The sequence below is a fragment of the Bison bison genome, unplaced genomic scaffold (genome assembly GCF_000754665.1).
Source record: "Bison bison bison isolate TAMUID 2011002044 unplaced genomic scaffold, Bison_UMD1.0 scf7180017864489, whole genome shotgun sequence".
NCBI classification, from domain to species: Eukaryota; Metazoa; Chordata; class Mammalia; order Artiodactyla; family Bovidae; genus Bison; species Bison bison.
The window spans coordinates 7,273,024-7,294,565 of NW_011495048.1; the positions used below are offsets into that span (position 1 = coordinate 7,273,024).

A 21,542-nucleotide genomic window follows, 5' to 3' on the forward strand; every position below is an offset into this window, starting at 1 on the left:
ATGTTTTCTCTCTGGTTTAGGCCTCACATGGTGAACTGGTATGCCGACCTCTGGTCTGTTTTCTCTTAACATAATCCTCCAAACTAACATCTGAACTGTGACTTTTTGTTGCTTTAAAATCTTCCATGATAATAACAATCCATTTTAATACAAATAAAACCTCTTAAGGTCTTTTGTAGTATGGGTTATAATCTGTCTTTCTGTCCTTATATTTGAATTACATCATAATCACACTCCCAGTTTTTCAAATTTTTGTTTCCTCCTTTATGCTCCCATAACACACTTCATAGATTACTAGCACCCTCCTCAAAAAATCAGGAAGTTCTTATACTTATCTTTTACTCTTAAACTAGCCATACAACACTGACATGAAGTAAAAGGTTATTAAGTATGGCATAAAATTTAAAGGTGAGGAAATGGAGGTTTACGACATCTATTATTATCAAGATTATTCTGGTTGAATAAAAAGGGGATTTCTTGGGAATTTAAGAGTGTGCCACCACAAAAGAAACCAGGTTATGGGGAACAGATGACTCAATTTGCTAATTCATGAGCAAATACATCGTGGAAATGTAGAAAGAAGCCACTTAACATTCTTAGCAAAGAACTCTGTTAGCCTAACATAGAAAAGTCATAAAGGCACCAGTCTGCCAATCTCAAAATGATGATTCTTCCAAGAAAGATGGTCCCCTGAAATAGAATGGTGGCAGTGAAAATAAATTAAGAGGACAACAGGTCAAAACATCAGGTGCGGCAGACGGGATCAGGAGGAGGGACAGACTCGGCTTCAGGAAGAAGATAAGAAGAGATGGAGTCCAGGTTTCTGACTTGAGGAACTGGGTAGATTCCATTTCAATGAAGGAGAATGGATGCCTGTGGGACATCAAGTGCAAGTGTTAAGTAAGCAACTGAATGTTTAAGTTTGGAACTCAAGAGGTTTGGTCCGGAGAAGTGAGTTTGAGAGTTAGCACTAAAAAGATGGTATTCAAAGTCAACTTTTTTTAATTATTTATTTTTTATTGAAGGATAATTGCTTTACAGTATTGTGTTGGTTTCTAACCAAATAAAGTCAATTCTTCCTCCGTGTACTACTTCCATGCTAGTACATGAGGTTCCTTACTGTTTTTTCTATCCCTGTCAAACAAACCTATTACCTTTAAAAGGAAAATTAAGATATATGTCTCTCCCTCTGATTAAAATACTTCAGTGGTGGACTTCCCTGGTGGGCCAGTGATTAACAATCCTCCTGCCAATGCAAGGGATATGGGTTCCATCCCTGGTCCGGGAAGATTCCACATGCCTCAGGGCGAATAAGCTTGTGTATCAAAACTACTGAAGCCCAAGGCCCTAAGAGCCCAAGCTGCACAAAAAAAGAAGTCACTGAAATGAGAAGCCCATGCGCTGTAACAAGGGATCAGCCCAGTTGCTTGCTGCAACTAGAGAAAGCCCATGCTCACCAACAAAGACTCTTAAATAAATAAATGTAGATAAATAAATTAATAAAATTTTAAAACAAAACATCATTCCAATGCTTCCATTTTGAGTGAACTGGAAACAGCTTGCAAAGGCCAGCTTAGCTGTTTACCTTTTCATTTCCCTCATTTCACTCTCCCACTATCCTCCTCACTCTACTTACTGGCTCCCAAACAATTCCCAGACCTGCCTAACTCCTTATTATCAAGGGCTTCAGGAATCAGTCTACTCTATATCCAAATTATTCTTCATTCTCTTCATTTAGTAGCCTCCTTTTCATCTTGAAAGCTGAAGTTTATATGGTCTCCCTCAGAGAAACCTTCCTTGACCAAACATTAATAATATACAAATGTTGTTGTTCAGTTGTTCAGTCGTGTCAGACTTTTGTGACCCCCATGGGATGCAACACACCAGGCTTCCCCATCCTCCACAATCTTCCAGAGTCTGCCAAAACTCATGTCCACTAGACAGTGATGTCAATCAACCACCTCATCCTCGGCTGCCCACTTCTCCTCCTGCCCTCAATCTTTCCCAACATCAGGGTCTTTTCCAATCAGTTGGCTCTTCACATCAGGTGGCCAAAGTACCAGAGCTTCAATATCAGTCCTTCCAATGAATATCCAGGGTTCATTTCCTTTAGGATTGACCCCTTGACTTTAGGTTTGATCTCCTTGCTGTCCGAGAGACTCTCAAGACTCTTCTCCAGTGCCACAGTTCCAAAGCATCAAGTCTTCAGTGCTCAGCCTTCTTTATGGTCCAACTCTCACACCCACACATGACTACTGGAAAAACCATACTTTGACTATATGGACATTTGTTGGCAAAGTGATGTCTCTGCTTTTTAATGTGCCAACTAGGTTTGTCATAGCTCTTCTTCCAAGGAGCAAACATCTTTTAATTTCATGGGTTTTGTCTATCACCAGTCTCTAATGTCAAGTCATGACAACTATGTCTACCTAAAACTGTTTATCTGTTAGTTTACTTGAAACTGTTAGGCATGGCAATTATCCATCTTCCCCACTGGACTCAATGAAGGCTGAAACTGTGTCTGTTTTAATCCTTGTATAATAGTACTTAAAACAACATGCCTGGGATATTAGGCACTTAAATACTTAATGAATTAATAAATGGATTCTTTGGTTTTATTGACATTTAAGAGATTACTGAGAGCATTGTTTTCCACTCAACAAAGACAAAACAAGATTTTGTGAAAATAAAATGATATAGTCACCTCACTATCTTCGACTGCCATTTTTCCTGAGGGTGGTTTAAATGATGCAAGCATCTCTAATAAATCAAAAAGAGTAGTTAAATGAGGTTCTTGTAAGAGCAAAAGCATTGGAATGTTGTCCTTTTGAGGGGGTGGTAGGCAAGATGCTGGCAGCTGAACACCTTCCCCTTTCCGTTCTCTCCTTGGTGCACCCAGAGATACGAATACCATCTATAAAAACAGGAGCAACAGGGGAGGAAAAAAAAATCAACATATAGTCAGACATATTAAGTTTTTGGTTTAATAAATCTGTGATGTAGAAAATAACTTCCCTTACAATTTTAACAAAAGTTAAGACTGATTTTGAACTATACCTCAACTAAACAACTACTGACTGTAAGTCAAAAGATAATTAAAACTCAAACCACATTTATGTTTACCTGCATATCCTTAAAACCAAGCTCATGAAGTGCTTTTTCATCATAATCTGTTGTTAATTCATGTCCAGAAGAAATCATCCTGACAGGTCCCATAAGGCCTCCTTAAAAAACAGCAGAAAATGAAAGTCAACTTTTTGTAAAAGTTAATTTATCTGCCAACATGAATACATGGTTATAGCAATTAATTCCACTGAACATTAAGCTTAAATATAATTCTTGAGCAAAGTGGAAATGGTGCTAAGCATGCTTCCTGCATAATTTGCTATTGTCCGAGGTTAGCCTTAGGCAGTTAGAAATTCTAAGAAAGTCCTCCTTTAGCACCAGTCTAATTAGATCAATTTCTGCTTGCTTAATAATATGAAAAATTTACAATTAAAAAAACACTACAGAGCTTTCTGAGAACCTACAGCATTTCCCCTCAGTAATATTTGAGACCCAGATTCATTAATGCTTTAGTTCACAAGTAATCAGCATGTATTTAAAATGATCCAGTTCTCTCTTCCCAATTATTACCCAACAAAACAAAATAAAATAGAATATAGGACACACATAAAGTTCTGGCATGAAATGAAAAAAGATGAGCTACAACATTCTACATTACAGTAAATTCAATGACCTCAATAGACTGAGACAATTCATTTCTAGAATGCATAAGTCCTCTTTGCTGCCTACATCTCCATTTCCCACCATCATCCATACCAAAATATGCTTTAGTTGCCCAAGCATGTTTTTTCTTTAAAGCACCAGTATGTTCCCATCTCAAGGTCTGCTCCACCCCAGAAATTCATACGGATCATTTCCACAATTCAAGTTTTTCACAAAATGTGAGCTCTAAAAGGCCTTCATCCTAAATCTAAAGAGCTGCATCTCACTCTTAACCCCTTACTTTGCTTTATCATTTTTTATAGCACTTATTAGTATCTGATATTTGTCTCTCATTAAAAAAAAATAATAATAAGTTCCACAAAGCATGTATGTATTCCCAACATTAGAACAGCAGGTATTCAAATTACTGTTTAATCCATGAAAAAAATTTTAAAGAAAATGCTTGACAGAGGAAGAAAATTAAGTAAAATGATGAAACAGCTGATGAATAAACTTAAGTATTGTTAAATTTTATTAACTTAATGTAGGAAAAGTCCACTGGATAGGCATAAAAACAACTACTTTCAGTAATGAATGAAGCAGGACTACTGCTTTCCATAATGACATACAACATTTTAAAAATACATTTTCCTTCCACTCCAGAAAATTCTATCAGAAAATATTTCTGGTAAGGAAAGTGGGTTCCTCTAGTAAGATTCATTTCAATTATTTTCCTTAAGTATAACTGCTGTGCAGCACAATTGCTAATTGTTGTGTAGCTAAATCTAAGATTCTTAGCCTTCTTGCCATTTCTTAACCTAGAAACCCTGGTCCTCCCAGTGGTTTGATGAATATTCAATCCTGTATCTTCTGAATATTCCTAGAGTGTATTGGGTGTGTGCACACGCATGTGTGTGTAAAAAAAGACTTTAAATTCATCCTGATTATTAGAAAGAAACAGAGTTTTTCTTTCTGCCCAAAGAATATTTCTTTGTTACCTATTGTGATTTATTTCACAACTCTTCATGAGATCATAATGTTGTCGTTTTTAAATGTATATTAGCTAATATTAAAATTCATCTATTATCCTTTTAACCTCTCAGAACTTATAATACTGTTTTGTTTCTTCACACAGTTTATTATTCAGAGTAGTTTCATCCAATTTAAAGTAAAACTTCATTCAGATTTAAGTAAAATATATTAAGAAAGAAATTAACTTAGCATCTCTACAATATTTTATACATAGAAATGCTAGGTATAATCACTTATTCAGGTGTTCATTCACATATCTCAGAAAGTTTTATTCTCATATATTACACAAACACAGTAATGAAGAGTACCCTAACTAAGGACTTTCCTAGCAGTCTAGTGGCTAGGATCCAGTGTTTTCACTGCTGTGGCCCTGGGTTCAATTCCTGTTTGGGGAGATTCCACAAGCCACATGACAAAAAAAAAAAAGTACCCTAAATAATGTTTAAAAAATTGTTTCAAAGTACTTGATATCTTTAGCTTCCTATTTATCATCATATGACTTGCAAATCATCACTGAGTTCCTTCTTCTGATACTGTTTTATCTAAATCAGTTATTTAGCAGAAAGTAAATGCTTAAGAAAAACATGAGCTACTACATGGAACAGAAATTCTATACTAAACCTTTAATACTTTGGTAGATTTTTATTAAATTTCTATGTTATTGTGATAATCTAATACAATCCATAACTTGATCTTTTTACAACAGTTGATAAAATATCCTTGGTTGTGTTGGATTGCTAAGATAATATGGAGTTGATTTGCTTCCTCTTTCCTTCTAAATACCCTAAGCATGCATGACTTCATTCCAAAATACAACTAAGATGGCTAGTACTTTACTTAGGATTCAGGTTTCTATTTGATATGTGAGTTAGGCTTATACATTGTGTACACCCTTTAATTATAATTGATAAATTGGTTTTTAGAGTTAACTGAGCAGCTTTCTATCTTCCACTACTTTTAAGAGGATTTTTAACCTAAGAACTGCTTATTCCTTAACAGTTCTGAAAAAATTTGCTATCTTTTAAAAATTCAGTATCTTAATGCAACAAATTGGAAACAACAAACAAGGAAGGAACAAGAAAAGGAAACAAGAAATCTTAAAAATTCTTAGGTTATGATGCTATGTTAAACAACATTCATCTAATTTTAAGCCTCTGGAACTGCAGTGAAGTAAATTTTTATAATTCTACAACTATCTGACAGAGAAAAAAGGGAATAGATAATACAGGTTTGCAAGCTGGCAATCAAATGAACTTACAGTAACCATCAAGACCTGAAAAAGATAAATCCTAAAGCAGACACAAAATTATAATCTATAATCTTATTTACACTGATTTGGCAGAGGAACAAGATCAACACCTGACAAAGAAGGAAAAGAGAAGAGTGAAGTAAGGGGTAGAAAGAGAACAAAAAGAAAGAGAAAAGGGAAAGGAAAAACAGCGCCTCAGTGATCTATGAGGCACTAACACTGCTAAACTTCATCAGAGGTCCAGAAATTATGGTGAGACTAAGGGGGTAAATTTTTCTTAAAAACATATAACTGCTAATCTTTTTCAAATTTGATAAATATTACAAATACACAGGCCTAAGAAGCTGAACTAAATCCAAACTGCATGAACATAACAAGGCACATTAATAATCTCACTGCTGAAAATCAACATTAAAGAAACATATTTAAAACCAAGCACAGTTAGAAAGACATACTGTATATAAGATAAGAAAAATGACAGACTTTTAGTCAGAAATTCTGCAAGCCAAATGATAACTGGCAATCTTTTACAAAGTTCTGAAAAGAATTTCTTTACCTAGAAATCTATATCCAGTGAAAATTTCTTTCAAAAATGAAGGCAAAACAAACTTTTTATTCAAACAATAAAAGCTTGAGAAAATTACTAGATCTGCAATATAAACATTTTTAAGCGAAATTTATTATAAAGAAGAAGAAAGATAAGTGGAAATTTCTCAATCTACACAAAAGGAATGAAGAATGCCAGAGGTGTGTGTGTGTGTGTATAAGGTAAAAGATGAGATAAAGTTAACAGAAAATAATTGGTAATTAGCTAAGCATTCTAATTAAAATGCACACACCGTCACTCTGGATTTTTAAAGATCCAATGATTAAGGGAAAACACATCAATATTCTCAAAAAAATACGTTAAGATATCAGGAGTATGCTGAGGACAAAAAAAAAAAAGAGAGAGAGATGTCAGATATTAAAAGCACCACTGCAAAAATGAAAAACTCAAAAAAACTTCAAAATAAAGTTGAAAACATATCTAAGAAAGCTAAGACTCAAAGAAATGAAACATAGGGAAGAAAAGATAAATAAATTAGAAATAGTCCAAGAAATGAAACATGTAAAGAATTTCTAGAAAGAAATGATAAAATAGGACACAAGAAGTAACTCAAGAAAATTTCCCCAAACTAAAAGATACAAGTTGCCAAACTAAAAGGGACCTCTGAATATAAAGTACCCATTACAGTTGCTGAAAATAGATCCATACTCAGGCATAGTATTGTAAAACAGGCACAAGAAGGTTCAATAAGCTCTGGAAAAGGGGAAAAAATATTAACAGGATGTATAAAAACTACCAGAAATCAATATGGCTTCAAAATTTGAAACAGCAACGGAACCATGAAGTGCATTAATATCTCTAAAATTCTGAAACAAAATTATTTCTGACCTAGAATTCTATACTTAGCCAAATTACCATTTAAAGTATCAGAAATATATTTTCGATCAGTCAAAGAATCTCTCAAGAAGTTACTGGATAATTTGCACTATATTCCAGTCAAATAAAAAAAAGTGAACCAATAAGGAAGGTATGGGATATTGAAAACAGAATAGTCAACACATGAGAAAGACAAAAATTACAAGGAGGATGATAACGGAGAGCCAACTACTGTAAGTCAGATGTGGAAAACAATCAATAGGATCAGTGTCACTAGAAAAACGTATTCCTGAGGGCCAAAAGACCAAATCTCTGCTACTTTCACAATACTTTCTCTATCTAAGGAAGGAATGCAAAAGTGAACTGGGCCCAGAATCTTTATCTCTACTCGGACTGTCAAGTCTCTACTCTAACCTTCAAGTCCTATCATCAAAGAGAAGAAATTTCATTTTGAATAAAAAGATCAGAAAAAGAAAAGACTATTCTGTTGAGTATTTCAGCATCTTCTCAACATCATAGCACTAAGATATGTCTTCACTGTGCCAAGACCTAAACTTGAGAACTTTCCCACTGATAACCTTCGATGAGGCTTTATAATACATCTTTTCGGATTCCCTGGTCGCTCCAGACAGTAAAGAATCTGCCTGTAATGCAAGAGATCTGGATTCAATTCCTGGGTTGGAAAGCTCCCCTAGAGAAGGGAATGGCTACCCACTCCAGTATTCTTGCCTGGAGAATTCCATGGACAGAGGAGCCTGGCAGGCTACAGTCCATGGGGTTGCAAAGAGTTAGACAGGACTGAGCGACTAACACTTTCACTTCTTACTAAAGAGATGAAAGTATACCTTCTTTAGCTTGCATTTTCTGTGACCCTTTGCCTAACAAGAACATACTCCCTTTTCCTTAATCCATCAAGTTTCTCTGTGCTTATGTTTCACAGAACTAAATACATCCTTTAGGAAAAGATACACTGGAGGTAAAGCTATAAAGAATATTAAAAAAAAAATCAAGATAGTGTTAAGGGGAAGAGGAAATGATGATATCAGGGAGGGACACACAACTAGCTTCTAATAATGTTCTAGCCCTTATTCTTGGTGGTAGGTGCACTGGTGGTTCATTTTATTATTACTCATTTCATACTCTCTTTATATACATTGCAATGTAACAAAAATATACTTTTTGATCTGAAAATTCCATTAACTAGATATTTAGCCAACTCCTGTGAGATAATGTATGTATTAAGAATACTCTGTATAACACTATAAAATCAAAAGAAAAGAAACTACTTAAATATCCCTTAATAGAGAATAGGTAAAATAAATCATGGTACCACCATACTACAGACAATATAGATCTTGAAAAGAATGAGGTAACTTTCTATATTTAACTATATGGAATGTTCTCTAAGATAATAAGCACAATGAACAAGGGATAGAAGAGTATAAACTGAATGCTACTACACTTGTGTTTTAAGTACACAGCTGACACCTGAACAACAAAGGTTTGAACTGTGCAGATCCATTTATATGCAGGCTTTTTTCAACAGTAAATTCTAGAGTACTACCTGATTCTCAGCTGATGGAATCCACAGATGCAGAACTATGGATATGAAAGAACAGTGGGTATGAAGAGCCAATCATAAGTTATACATGGATTTTTGATTGTGCAGAGGGTTGGTGTCCCTAACCCCCATATAACTCAAGGGTCAATAAATATCTTGTTATCTCTTGAAAAATATCTAAGAAAATCTGCCTCAGGAGAAGGGAAATGGGGAGATTCAGAGATAGGATTAGAAGGGAGATTTTCAACATCTACTCCTCTATCAAGAATACTCACTAATTATTTAAAAACAGTTTAAGATTTCTGATATATTTAAAATGTACATATGATTTCATCTTAAGCACAGTGTAGTAAAACTGTTGGCTCCTTACTAAAAGAGACAAAAGAATTATCTGCTCACAGGCAGGTTATAAGTCTTAAAAAGAAGCTTTTAAAACTTCAAGATTTTCTTCCACTAATGTTATCAATCAAAGTGACATTACCAGGTAGGCATTTTAAAATATGTATTTAGCCTATTATCATTCAGACCTTTAACCTGTAAGTAAAACGTAACAGCTTTTCTGGTTGCTCCTCTGAATAGCCCCTATTTTATGTGCTATGTAAAGACACTAAAAGGGAGTAATCAAATACGCCTTTCAGGCTCACATGAAAATTTCTTAATATGATACTTTTTTTGAGGAAAGGAGAGATGCATAGGTGGGAACTCAATGATGTATTGTTTTCATACACTTCAAAAAATATATCAAAATAGCAAAAAAAAAAAAAAAAAAAAAAACCAAAAAACTACTGAGTAAAACTGGGTACTTAGAGAAGCAACCCACTCCAGTATTCTTGCCTGGAAAATCCCAAGGACAGAGGAGCCTGGCAGGCTACAGTCCATGGAGTTGCAAAGAGTCAGACACTACTTAAAGTGACTAACACTTTCACTTTTAAAGTTGGATTCTAGGTGGTGTATGGACACAAACTTATTAATTCCCACGCTGCTTATCAAATAACCTACAAAAGCAGATTTTTTTTTTTTTTTTGAGAATAATGAGTACAAGTGTTTGCAAATAACATCTTTTAAAAAAAATGAAAAAGATAACTATTAACTCTTGCCTAAGAATTGATGGCACCATACCTAGGGTGGGAGGGGAGGAGTCATGAACATGGCTCATAGTCTTTACTTAAAGAAGTAAAGGTTTGAAGTCAATATATGATAGAACCTAGAAAATAGAAAAATTTGAACTGATGGACTTACCAGGAAACTCTCCTTTTCGGCTGCTTTGACCAAACTCCTGAAGCTGAGCTTGTTGATTTATTTGTTCTTTCTGTAAATTTTCATACCAATGAGTTACTTCAGCCCTAAGATCTGCTACCTGGTCACTAGGATACATTTCAATAGTCATCTGAAACATGAGATGCAACCAATTTAAAAATACAAAAAGAACATATATTTGAACTGGGAAATGTTATTAATTTGGAAACTAAAACTATGTAACTACCTTATCAGGAAGTCCAGCTGGCTGGCAAACAACCCTTAGCGGCAGGGACTGTTTGTCACTCAGTGCTTTCAAATGACTACTAATGCCCGTGCCTTCAATTTGCCACTGTCTGAGATGATATGCAAACCTAGAACACAAAAACCACATCGAGGAAGGGTATCATTTTAAACTATTTTAATGTTACAGAAGTTTTCGCTATTTTACAAAATGAAAGAGCCCACAAAAGGGTCCAAAACACTACAGTTTATTCTACAACATTAAATTTAAGTTTGGATTCATGATAATGAATCAAACTCAAATGTGTAAATATAGTTGAGTGCCTTAAAAATTAGTTTCCAAGAAAAATTACCAAAAAAAAAAAAAAGGCCCATTAAGAATATTATAGGGTTTTTTTTTGTTTTTTTGTTTTTTTTTAACAAGAGGGAGGGAGGACTGGGGAGTAGCAGACAGGAGGAATTTAAAGAAACAAATTAATCCGGTAAGTGAAACAGCAAGCTGTCAATCCTATTTTCAAAGGAAGACAAAAGGTATTAGGAAAGATTTTTCAAAGAGAGAACTGTATTGCAGTAAATATATGTTAACCAGCCTAACAACTTTGAGAGCGGATTCCATGACTGCTAAAAACATAAAATGAATAATAAAGATTAATATGTCAAAGGAGACAGGCAATTAAGCATGACACTAAATATTAATTTTCTAACTGATTTTCAGTTGAACACAGGATCCAGGGTACCTCAATGTATTTAAGGAAAAAAAAAAAATCAATGTCTAAACTAATCAGCAATTCTGGAATAAAAGGGCAAGTAAGCAAATAAATGTACTTGATTTCCAAGATGTGATCCAATGTTCACCTTCTATGAGCAAAAGAGTAATCAATCTTTTGGAGCCTGATAATTCTTAAGTAATGAGGGGGTTATCTGGTGTACTAGCAATGTCTGGCAATCTTCTACCTACTATATGCCAATAACATTGCCTTCTCCCTTAAGCTGTGATAATCAAAAATGTCTCCAGGAATTACCTAATGTTCCCAGAGAAACAAAATCATTTCTGGTTGAGAACCACTGTTAAGATTATAACCTTATCTCTTTTTAAAAAGAAAATCCTTTGAAAAAGACATTTTTATTTACTCTTTTAATTATAAGGAATATATAAGTGCAATAATTACTTTATATTTTCATTTTATAAATGTTTAGGCAATTTTAAATTAGAAACAGCAATCTTTTAAAACAACATTTTTAATTACTCTTTTAATATAAAGAATAAACATAATAATTACTTTATGTTTTCATTTTATAAATGTTAGGCAATTTTTAATTAGGAGTAGCACTAAGCACATTAAGCACCTGAAACTGTATGATACTATACAAGGATTTGCTTGAAAATTCCTATATAATTTTTTAAAACCAGCTCTCAGTTTTTGAATGTTCAATTGTTTCCTAGATTCTTTACTTGCCACCCAAAAAGTATATTATTTAGCACCAACATTAACTTTTAGAGGAAAACATAAACAAATACAAAGGTTTCTATTAAGGATATTATAATACTCAATTTTCTTCAGTTTGAAAAAGTTTGTACACCTGAGAAGGAACTTTTGAACTAAAATTCATTAAACTGATAAAATGCACCACTGGAATCCTAGGAAAAATTTGTTTTAAAAGACTTTTAAATAAGCACCTATTTTAAAAACATGGGTTAACGCTGTATGAGGACTGAGGGCTTGAACCAACAGGACTGTTTTGGTTTGCTGTTTGTAGACCCTGCAGCACAGAGAAAATTTTAGAAGACCATGTACTGTTATCATTAACAATAAATATCTGATAGGAAAGGGTAGATTATAGAGACTCTGATTTTCTTTAGTATTATCTTAGTGTAATATCTGAATTTTATAATGAGTATGTATTAATTTTTTATTAATTTGAATAAGACATACCACATTTGCTTTTTTATTGTTAGCTTTTAAAGTGATAAAAATTATGAGGCAGTGTGAAGTTTCTGTTGAAAAAGACTCAAGACTTCCCTTACACATTCTTTAAAAACACAAGGAATTATTTAAGTAGAATTTCTACAATTTACAATCGTAATCAAAATAAGGAATTTTGCAAAGCCTAAATGTTTTAAATCACAGAGCCATGTTATTTATAAGGAATGTGTAGAAAATCTTTATTCAGTATCTTCTGACATTTTAAACAAAGGTCAATATATATAAATGGTATAGGTTTCATTATCAAACTGAGCTTGGAAGTTGAAATAAGTTTTAACAATTTTGTTCAACAGTTCTTTGTACTTTTACATTTACTCATGATTTTTAACAAACAATTTCTTAATTAAAACTATCTACTCACCTTTTAATTCAGTCGATATATTCATAAATGTTAATTTGCTTTATTTCTGTATTACACAGGGTATGTCTAAATTAATTATATAGATATTCATTAACACAGAATTTTTTGATCATGTTTCCATGGTAAATGGAAATTCAAAATTAAAATACTGTCTCCTAGTCCAGGAAGAAAAAAAAACAGCAAATGAAACAAATGACTCAACTTGATTCAACTATGAGAGATTATCTGATGTTCTTGGTGAGAGTTTTAGTGAAAACTTTTTTGGTAGTGGTGTTCTGCCATTTCAATCATAGTAATACTTTCTTAGAGATGGAATTCTGTCTAGAGATTTTTATTCATGCACATCTTCTCAGAGTCTTATGATATTTAAAGCTCTGCAGTATTTACCAGGAACCTATATTGCTGATTCCACGATGAAATGGTACATATCATGAATAAAAATTACTTCCATTATTAACTCTTCACTTTTGGTAAGTTATGTTTTCTAGCTGCCCCCAAGAAAACCTTTAGTTTTAAAAATACTTTAGGACATATCAGCTATTTTTTTAAAAAGCCTAAAATTCATTCTAATAATGTGGTTTTAAAAAATTACCTTCTCCTAAATGCTTCCAGATGTGTCTTCAGCATAAGAAGTCCTCTTTCTATAACAGTGAGACTTGAGTGTGATTCCTGTTCAAGACTGCTAGAAGCTATCATAAGACTCTCCATACACTTACTAATAAATTCTTGCTCCTTCTCCAAACCCGTTTTACCTAAAAAGTCAGATGTTTAGATATGTATTATCAACCTTATATTCTTATTTAGCTGTATTAAAGAAAATGAATTACAGATAAGAAAAATACTTACATAAAAATTACCTACCAGACAGTAATTCAAATCACTCACCATTAATATAATAGGAGTTAATATACTGGATAGCTGCTCGACTGACATCACCAGATTGTGCTCTTAAAGCAATGCCCCAAAATTGGTCCATACCACAAAGCTAAGAAGCAAAAATATGCCATCTATAAATGTTAATTGTAAAACAATGTTTAATTAAAGACCAAAGTTACAAATTTAAAAGGCATTCAATTATCAGAGCTTTAATATTTTATAAAGTATTTAAAAGGCAATTCCTAAGGATAAAAACCTTGAAAATTTCTTCACTTTCTGAAATATACCTGTACTAGTTATAAAAATACCTACTTACGAATCATCTATGTATGTGTACAACATTTAACTCATAAGTTATGACTACACAGTGAGAAAAAGTCCTCAAAACATGCTACAAAGGAATAATAACTGACATAATTATTAGCGTAACATGTTAACGTAACATGCTTTCATCCAACTTATTCTGAAAGTCACTGATTTCAGGCATTCACAGAAAATTAAAAAGATTCACTAACTGAAACTGATAATTAAACTTATGACTTAAACTCTGAGATGAAAAAAAAATGTTTTCACTGAAAATTATAGAAAAAGTGAACAGTGGAAGTTCTCAAAAACTGTAACTAGGGTGAAGAAAAGATAACCTTCTGATAAGTGACAGAATAGCTTTAGTGTTCATGGCATCTACTTAAAAAGCAGTATTATCTCAAAATTAGAGTGTGACCCTTTAGGTAAATCAGATCTGTCCAACTGTATGAAATCACCAAATTGAAACTTATCATAGTGCTATCAAAGAGCTTGAACCAAAACATTAAAAATAAAAATAAGTAAACCAACACTATTCAAACAAGGAAAGAAGGTAGGAAGATACTATGAAAGCAATATACAACTGCTTGCTCTAAATACAATTACAGTTATCTTTACCACATAGATTTTACAACAGTTTATTTTTCTCTCTATAACACAACTCAATCTCTAAAGAAAATTAATGAAAAATATAAGTGGAGTGCAGATGGCATGAATCAGAGCTATCATTAATAAACTGAAATGTCCAATAAGCAAGACTTTCAAACAACAGTCTATGTTAGGTGAGCCTAGGAATATATAATGCATTCAACAAAAACTCACAGTCATCCAACCTAGCCAAATAAAAGCCAGAAATAAGACTAGCAATCTGTGACAGTCTTCAGCTAATGAACTGATCATGCCTCATGGTCACTAATGATTTAGGTATATTCCATTCCAGAAGCGAAGTTATTGATAGGAACTCTGAAGTTGCCCAAGAGCAACTGAAAGTTTGGCCACAAAAATGGCCTGAAAAACAGATTTTAGATTAATCAAACTTCTACTCAGCAAAATCCTTTATTAACCAAGGAACATACAGTAAATTATATTACTTCAGTTATACTAACATACAATATTCTATTAGTTTCAGGTATACAGAACAGTGATGCAATATTTTTATACATTATGAAAAGACTACTGTAAATAAAATCAATTACCATCAGCACCATATGAAGTTGTTACAATATTATTGATTATAATCCCTATGTGGACATTACATCTTTGTGACTTGTTTCACAGCTTGAAGTGTGTATCACAAGTTTCCATTATTCACAACAAAGATTATTTTCAGTAATAAAAATTACCATGTTTGCTTTATAGAACTTTTAAAACCCAGAAGATAAAGCTTAAGACTTCAAAATAAAAGTCTGCAGAGTCAGTAAATTCAATGCTTGGTAGTAATCTAATTTGATGAACAAAAGAAATTCCACAAGCTGACCCAATAAAAGGACAAATCTCAATTCATACCTCAGAGTTTGAACCACCATCATAGGCACTGGTAGCCAGTCGAGCCAAGTTACAGAGATGCTGAAACAGGTTTAAGCCAGTCATGCTAATTGTTTCAGGTTTTAGCTGGGGCATCTTAAAAAAAAAAAAAAAGCTGTCAAGGTAGTTTAGGTGTGATAATTAATTTAGCAGATTTCATTTTATTAGATTTAAAGTAACACATTTAAGTTAACAAACCTAGTTTTACTGAAAACACTGAAGAGGAAAATGTAATATCTGAGATTTTTAGTGATAACAAAATAATTTCATAAAAAATTTTAATCATGATGTAACTGAAACCTGCTGATACGTGCTTCCATTTTTGAGATGTATTATAGACCCAAACCAGAGGAAATTTATAAATTTTATTAGTTATTATATAGTTACACCAGACACATTTACAACATATAGATACACAGTTTTTGTATAAGTCAGAGCTTGAAATTAAGATAACTGAAGACCTGTTTGTAGCTTTGTCTTGAATCTATTAAGTGATTTAAGTGATTTAGTTTCTATTACCAAAACTCATTCATATGAACTCAAGTCTACCACAGACTTTCTAGAGCCTTTATAATCTCAAAAATCAGCATATAACAAATTAAGTGTATTGCTTTATTATTAAAGTTTTAAAATCTAAATGGAAAATTATCTACTGAACCAAATGCAGCATCTTATAAATAAAAATAAAAATTGGATAATGTGTATCTTTAATATCATAACAGCCCTTCCTACAATGCCCTCCCCCCAAGAAACCAACAAATCTGAACATTAGTTTATATCTGCCAGAAGACTAGCTAAAAACCATACCATTTAATTAAAAATTGCAGAATAGGGCTCCCACACTAGTAGGTGTGGCACCACCCCTCAAAAATTGAAACATAATGTTACTAATGATTTTAAAAAATATATAACAAAACCCCACACACATCTCTTATTACTGTTCACCAAGAGTTACACTTACTGTTAGTTTAAGTACTTTAGCTAAGGAACATAACATTTTTGTAAATCAAAACTAAGTATTCATTTAGATATACAAACACTGTAGAGCACAAAACTAAAGCAACATCTAAGTGGCAAATATTATACAAGGACTGCAGATAAGCAGTATATTTATCTTTTTTAAAAAGAATTCCAGGGCTTCTTTGGTGGTCCAGGGGTTAAGAATCTGCCTTGCAATGCAACAGATTCGATTCCTGACTTAGGAAGATTCCACATGCCAGGAGGCAACTGAGCCCACATGGCTACACATGCTTTGCAACAAAAGAAACCCCTGCAATGAGAAGCCCTGGCACTGGACCTGGAGAGTAAGCCCCGCTCATCATGAGAGAAAGCCCCAGGCAGCAATGAAGACCCAACCAAAATAAATATTAAAAAACTTTTTTTTTAAATTAAAATATTTCAAGAGGAAAAAATGAACATTTACAGTTTACATTTCAAGAGCGAAAAAGGAAATACAGAAAAACAATACAAATAGTCAAGAAATAAAATTACCTTCTCCAGGAAAAGATGTTTGTAGGTTTCCATTCCCATAGCATGTTGATCTTTACTTCGAACTTGATTTAAAAACCAATGGAGTGCATCATCGTAACACTCAGAATCTTCTACTAAACAATGCCATAAAATATCAACTTGCTCCAAACTTAACCCTAGATAAAATTACAAATTTTAAATCCTGGTACATGCAACATTTTCATCCTAATTAAATATACCAGAAGCACCAATACATACAGAAAAACAAAGGAGATATTTCATAGCAATTTATAAAAATTGTTTTGTAGGAGACTTCATATAATTTATGCTTTCAAATGTAGTTAAATATACTCCAAAGATAAATCATCTTAAAAAACAAGACTTATATGGGATAGTATCCTAGAAGAGACATTTGTTCTGGAAACTCATTTTCTTTAAGACATGAACAATCATTGTATTATAGCAAACATGATTAAAAGAAAGTAATCCCCAAAAAGTTAAGTCAGTTCTAAGGTTTAAGGGTAAAGAATACAGTGGATACCATATTCACAGCTAATTCTATGCACATAGGAGATAAACAATAAATGCCAATAAGCATCATGTTTGTAAACTATGAAAAAAGGGATCCTTACAATTAATAAAACAAAAAGGAACTTACTACCTAAAACAGAACAGCAACACATCACAGGTAACAATTAGCTAAGAAGCCACTGAAATCAGACAGAATCTGTATGGTATTAAAACTTCGACCCAAGTATTAGATAATTCTAAAGTGTGTCAGAAGGAATCAGAACTATTCAGAATCAAAGAAAAGGCATTAGGGCAATCACAAGTCTGATAAGTGAGACAATACAAAAGGGTAGAATAAAATTATCACAGGGATTTCTAAAGTATACCATAAGGGATTCAAGAGCATGGGCTTATTCCCCAGAATCAGAAGGCACTGAGAAGACGACAGAATCTTAAGTAACCACCACCCCCATCCTTTTTCCAGCCAGTATGGAGCTGCTTGGAGGCTGGTTGGGGTGGTGAGGTCCAAAGCAGCTTCTGGAATTTCTGAGCAGCCCTGGTCGGTACAAGATGGACCCAGTCGTCTTGAGTTACATGGACAGTCTACTGTGGCAGTAATTTGTCTCATACTGGATCCTCCAAGTTGGCTCAACGTTCATGTGTTTGCCTTTGAGTACTTTGCCAATAGTCAGTTTCATGACTGCTCTGACCATGTCTTCTTCACTAGCCCTGAAGTCACTCAGTTTATCAAGTACGCTGGCAACCCAGCAGAGATCACCATGTTGCCTGAACCCTTGGACCTCTCCAATAAAGAGTTATTATTTTTAGCCATCAATGATAATTCCAACCACACAGCTAGGGGAATCCATTGGAGCCTGTTGGTTTATCTCTAAGATAAAAATGGCTTTTTTCATTATGATTCTTATCGTAGTAGCAATTAATTCCACCCAAAGCAGGCAACAAAGAAATTAGAGGCTCTCTCAGGCAGAAAAGGAAACAAACTAGCCTCTGTGGAAGAGAAAGCGCTCAACAAAACAGCTATAACTTGGGATATACATGATATGTAACACTGAGGCCTGTGTCAGAACTACTTTAGACGACAGCCAGAATCACTATTGCAGCTACTCACTCTTACATACATCATAAAGAATAGAGAAAAATGGAAGGATCTCATTGCCAGACCTGCCAAAATTTAGCTGTTGAAATATAGTTGACTTTTGAAGTCTCCTCTTTCTGCCTGTCCCCATGTATTGGATGGCTGTAGTCTCAGTGTCTGAGGGAAGATGCCTGGGAGAGGAAATCTTCGGATGCTTGCTTTCTCCTGAGAGAATGTTATCCTCTGCATTCTCCTAATGGGAAGTTTTGCTTTAACCCTAACTTTAGAGCAATATATGTTCTGTGAAAATGTCTTCAAAATATGCACCAAAACCTTAAAACCAATCTTAACCAATCATAACACTTATTAATTCCCTTTTGGTCTCCCTTATCCACACTGGTTTATTCCAAAGAAAAAAGACTGATTGTAAAACAAATTAAGAATATGTGAAATCTAGAAGCAAGAAGAAAATCATAGAAGAACCAAAAACTTATTGCACAGTCCACATATTCCAAAAGATCAACTGGCTAGAAGCAGATCAAGTCACAACTAAATGTAAGATCAAATATTATCAGTTACTCAGTTCTATGATACCTCTTCCATTCAACAAGCAAAGGCTTTCCCTGCTACAAGCTCTGCCAATACTTGATATTATCAAGATGGTGTTAGCCTATAGTCGCCCACTGATTCCTAGAACACTTTAAGAGAGAGGGAATAGTAAATAATGTTGTTAAAATAAATGTGGTATACCTCTTGTTTTGTATCTGAAACTTACTAAAAGTTGGTTTGAGATATAAAGGAAAAAAGTGACCTTTCTCAACTCTTTCACTTAATTCAAAATGCAGATAATGAAATTTTTGAAATGTGGAACCAAGAATAAAAAGAAGTATTATTCCTTCCAAAAAAAAAAAAAGAAACCACTCGCAACCCTCCCCCTACTCCAAAAAGTAGATGAGATCCAAAACCACATGAGAAAATATTTACCTAGTAGCAGTATCAGTCTAAGAGATTGAGGCGAAAAATGTATACAAATGTATCCAATCAGTTTCTCATAGAAATAGTTAATGTATGTCTTATTCATTCTAAGAATCTGTGCCTAAGAGCCAACATAAAAACACTAGGAACAACATTTAGTGTATAACTTAAATACAGTAAGTAGTTAAGAAGAGATAAATGAAGATAGGTAAGAATCTTTTTTAAAACTGTAACTTTCGAGTAACTATATTATACTTCAAAGAAACTGTAACAGAGAAGTACAATTATGATGTGGGATAAGTTCAAACATGATTCTAAATGTGCAGTAGCTATTGAAAGCCCACACAAAAAGAACATATTCTATGTTTAATGGAAAAGGAGCAGCAAAATAAATAACTCGTTATTCAAATACTGAAAAAAATGATTAACTTTTTCCAATGAAAATCTATATTCAACAAACAGGAAACAATGGTCATGTGAAATTATTTATACTGAAAATATTTGTTTGGGTTTGATTTCTCCATGTATAAAGATTTTTAAATATTTTATATTATTTCTTGTATATCCTGAATGATAATGGGTGTAATAAATGACCTACTAACATGAAACAGGGGTTTCCTATCAAAAACAGGTGCCTTCATTTTGTAATCTACTGGTAACATAATGTTTGTGGCATTCGTTACAAACACCTTGACTTAAAAGAAATTACAGACTCAAACAGTAAAATAAACACATGGCATACCTCAAGCACAGATATGGACTTAAAGAGTCATGAAGACATCTCTCAAGCTAGCAACATACTCACCCAGCAGTTTGACATTAACCATAGCTAAAAAAAAAGAATGTCCTTCTAATAAATGAGGTTGTTGACACAGACATACAGAAAACAAGGCATGTGGAGCGTGAAAGAAAATAAGTCAGTCTAGCAAGAGGAGAAGGCAATGGCACCCCACTCCAGTACTCTTGTCTGGAAAATCCCATGGATGGAGGAGCCTGGTAGGCTGTAGTCCATGGGGTCGCAAAGAGTCAGACACGACTGAGCGACTTCACTTTCAGTTTTCATTTTCATGCATTGGAGAAGGAAATGGCAACCCACTCCAGTGTTCTTGCCTGGAGAATCCCAGGGACAGCGGAGCCTGGTGGGCTGTCGTCTATGGGGTCGCACAGAGTCGGACACGACTGAAGCAACCCAGCAGCAGCAGCAGCAAGAGGAAAGGTGCTCTGGCTGAAAGAAATCAACCTTCCTCCCTTCTTGAGAGGATATCTTGCATGTGGATTTAGAAATGGTCCACACTCTTAATATACCAGACCAATTTCTCTGTTTTTTAAGATTAATTATTAATGAAATTGAGTTTGAGATTCATCTAAATTAAATGTGTCTCCAAATTTCTGTCACCTATGAAGTCAACAAATATGGGATAAGATTAGCCCTGATATAATATACAGACAGTGGCTGTTTCCAACTGGAGTGAAAGGAATATTCTATTAACCAAAGGTTAAAAAAAAGAAAACTACAGTCACTCTAACATGATATGTTCACCTATGCCAAATATTTTGTTCATGCAATGAGTCATTCATTCATTAAGAAACCGACACATTCAGAGATTGAAACAAGAACATGTCAGGGACAAGCTGCTATTGCCATACACAGATAGGACGTTTAGTACTGAGAATAATTTGATCACCACAGAAATCTAAAGGCATGAGTACATTTAATTGGACTCTTTCAAGAATCAATGAAGATCTAAAAACTTATTAAAATGTTGATTAAAAAACTTACTGAAATGATCAGGTGATCCCAGAGTGGAAAAGACACAAGTTAAGAACTGAAGTCGCACCTGAACTTCGGCACTATGGCTGTACCTGCAGTTAAAAAACCGTTAAAATAATTAGCTGAGAGACCTTATATCTTAATTATTTTTAAAGATCTAATGGTCCTAATCTTAAATTGTACCAAATAAATAAAATTCCATTTAAGAACTCAATTATT

At 33.7% G+C, this 21,542-nt stretch overlaps 1 protein-coding gene and 1 pseudogene across 1 annotated transcript in view; one reads left to right on the plus strand and one right to left on the minus strand.

The window, feature by feature from the left end:
* USP34 (ubiquitin specific peptidase 34) overlaps window positions 1–21,542 on the minus strand; it is a 241,399-nt gene that overhangs the window by 88,572 nt on the left and 131,285 nt on the right. Inside the window, 9 exon segments of the mRNA XM_010863267.1 lie at window positions 2,705–2,914; window positions 3,124–3,224; window positions 10,213–10,360; window positions 10,457–10,583; window positions 13,391–13,550; window positions 13,684–13,783; window positions 15,484–15,597; window positions 16,993–17,147; window positions 21,333–21,415. Of these exon segments, the coding sequence (XP_010861569.1) occupies window positions 2,705–2,914; window positions 3,124–3,224; window positions 10,213–10,360; window positions 10,457–10,583; window positions 13,391–13,550; window positions 13,684–13,783; window positions 15,484–15,597; window positions 16,993–17,147; window positions 21,333–21,415 (1,198 nt within the window).
* Window positions 17,155–20,550, plus strand: LOC105005319 (annotated as a pseudogene).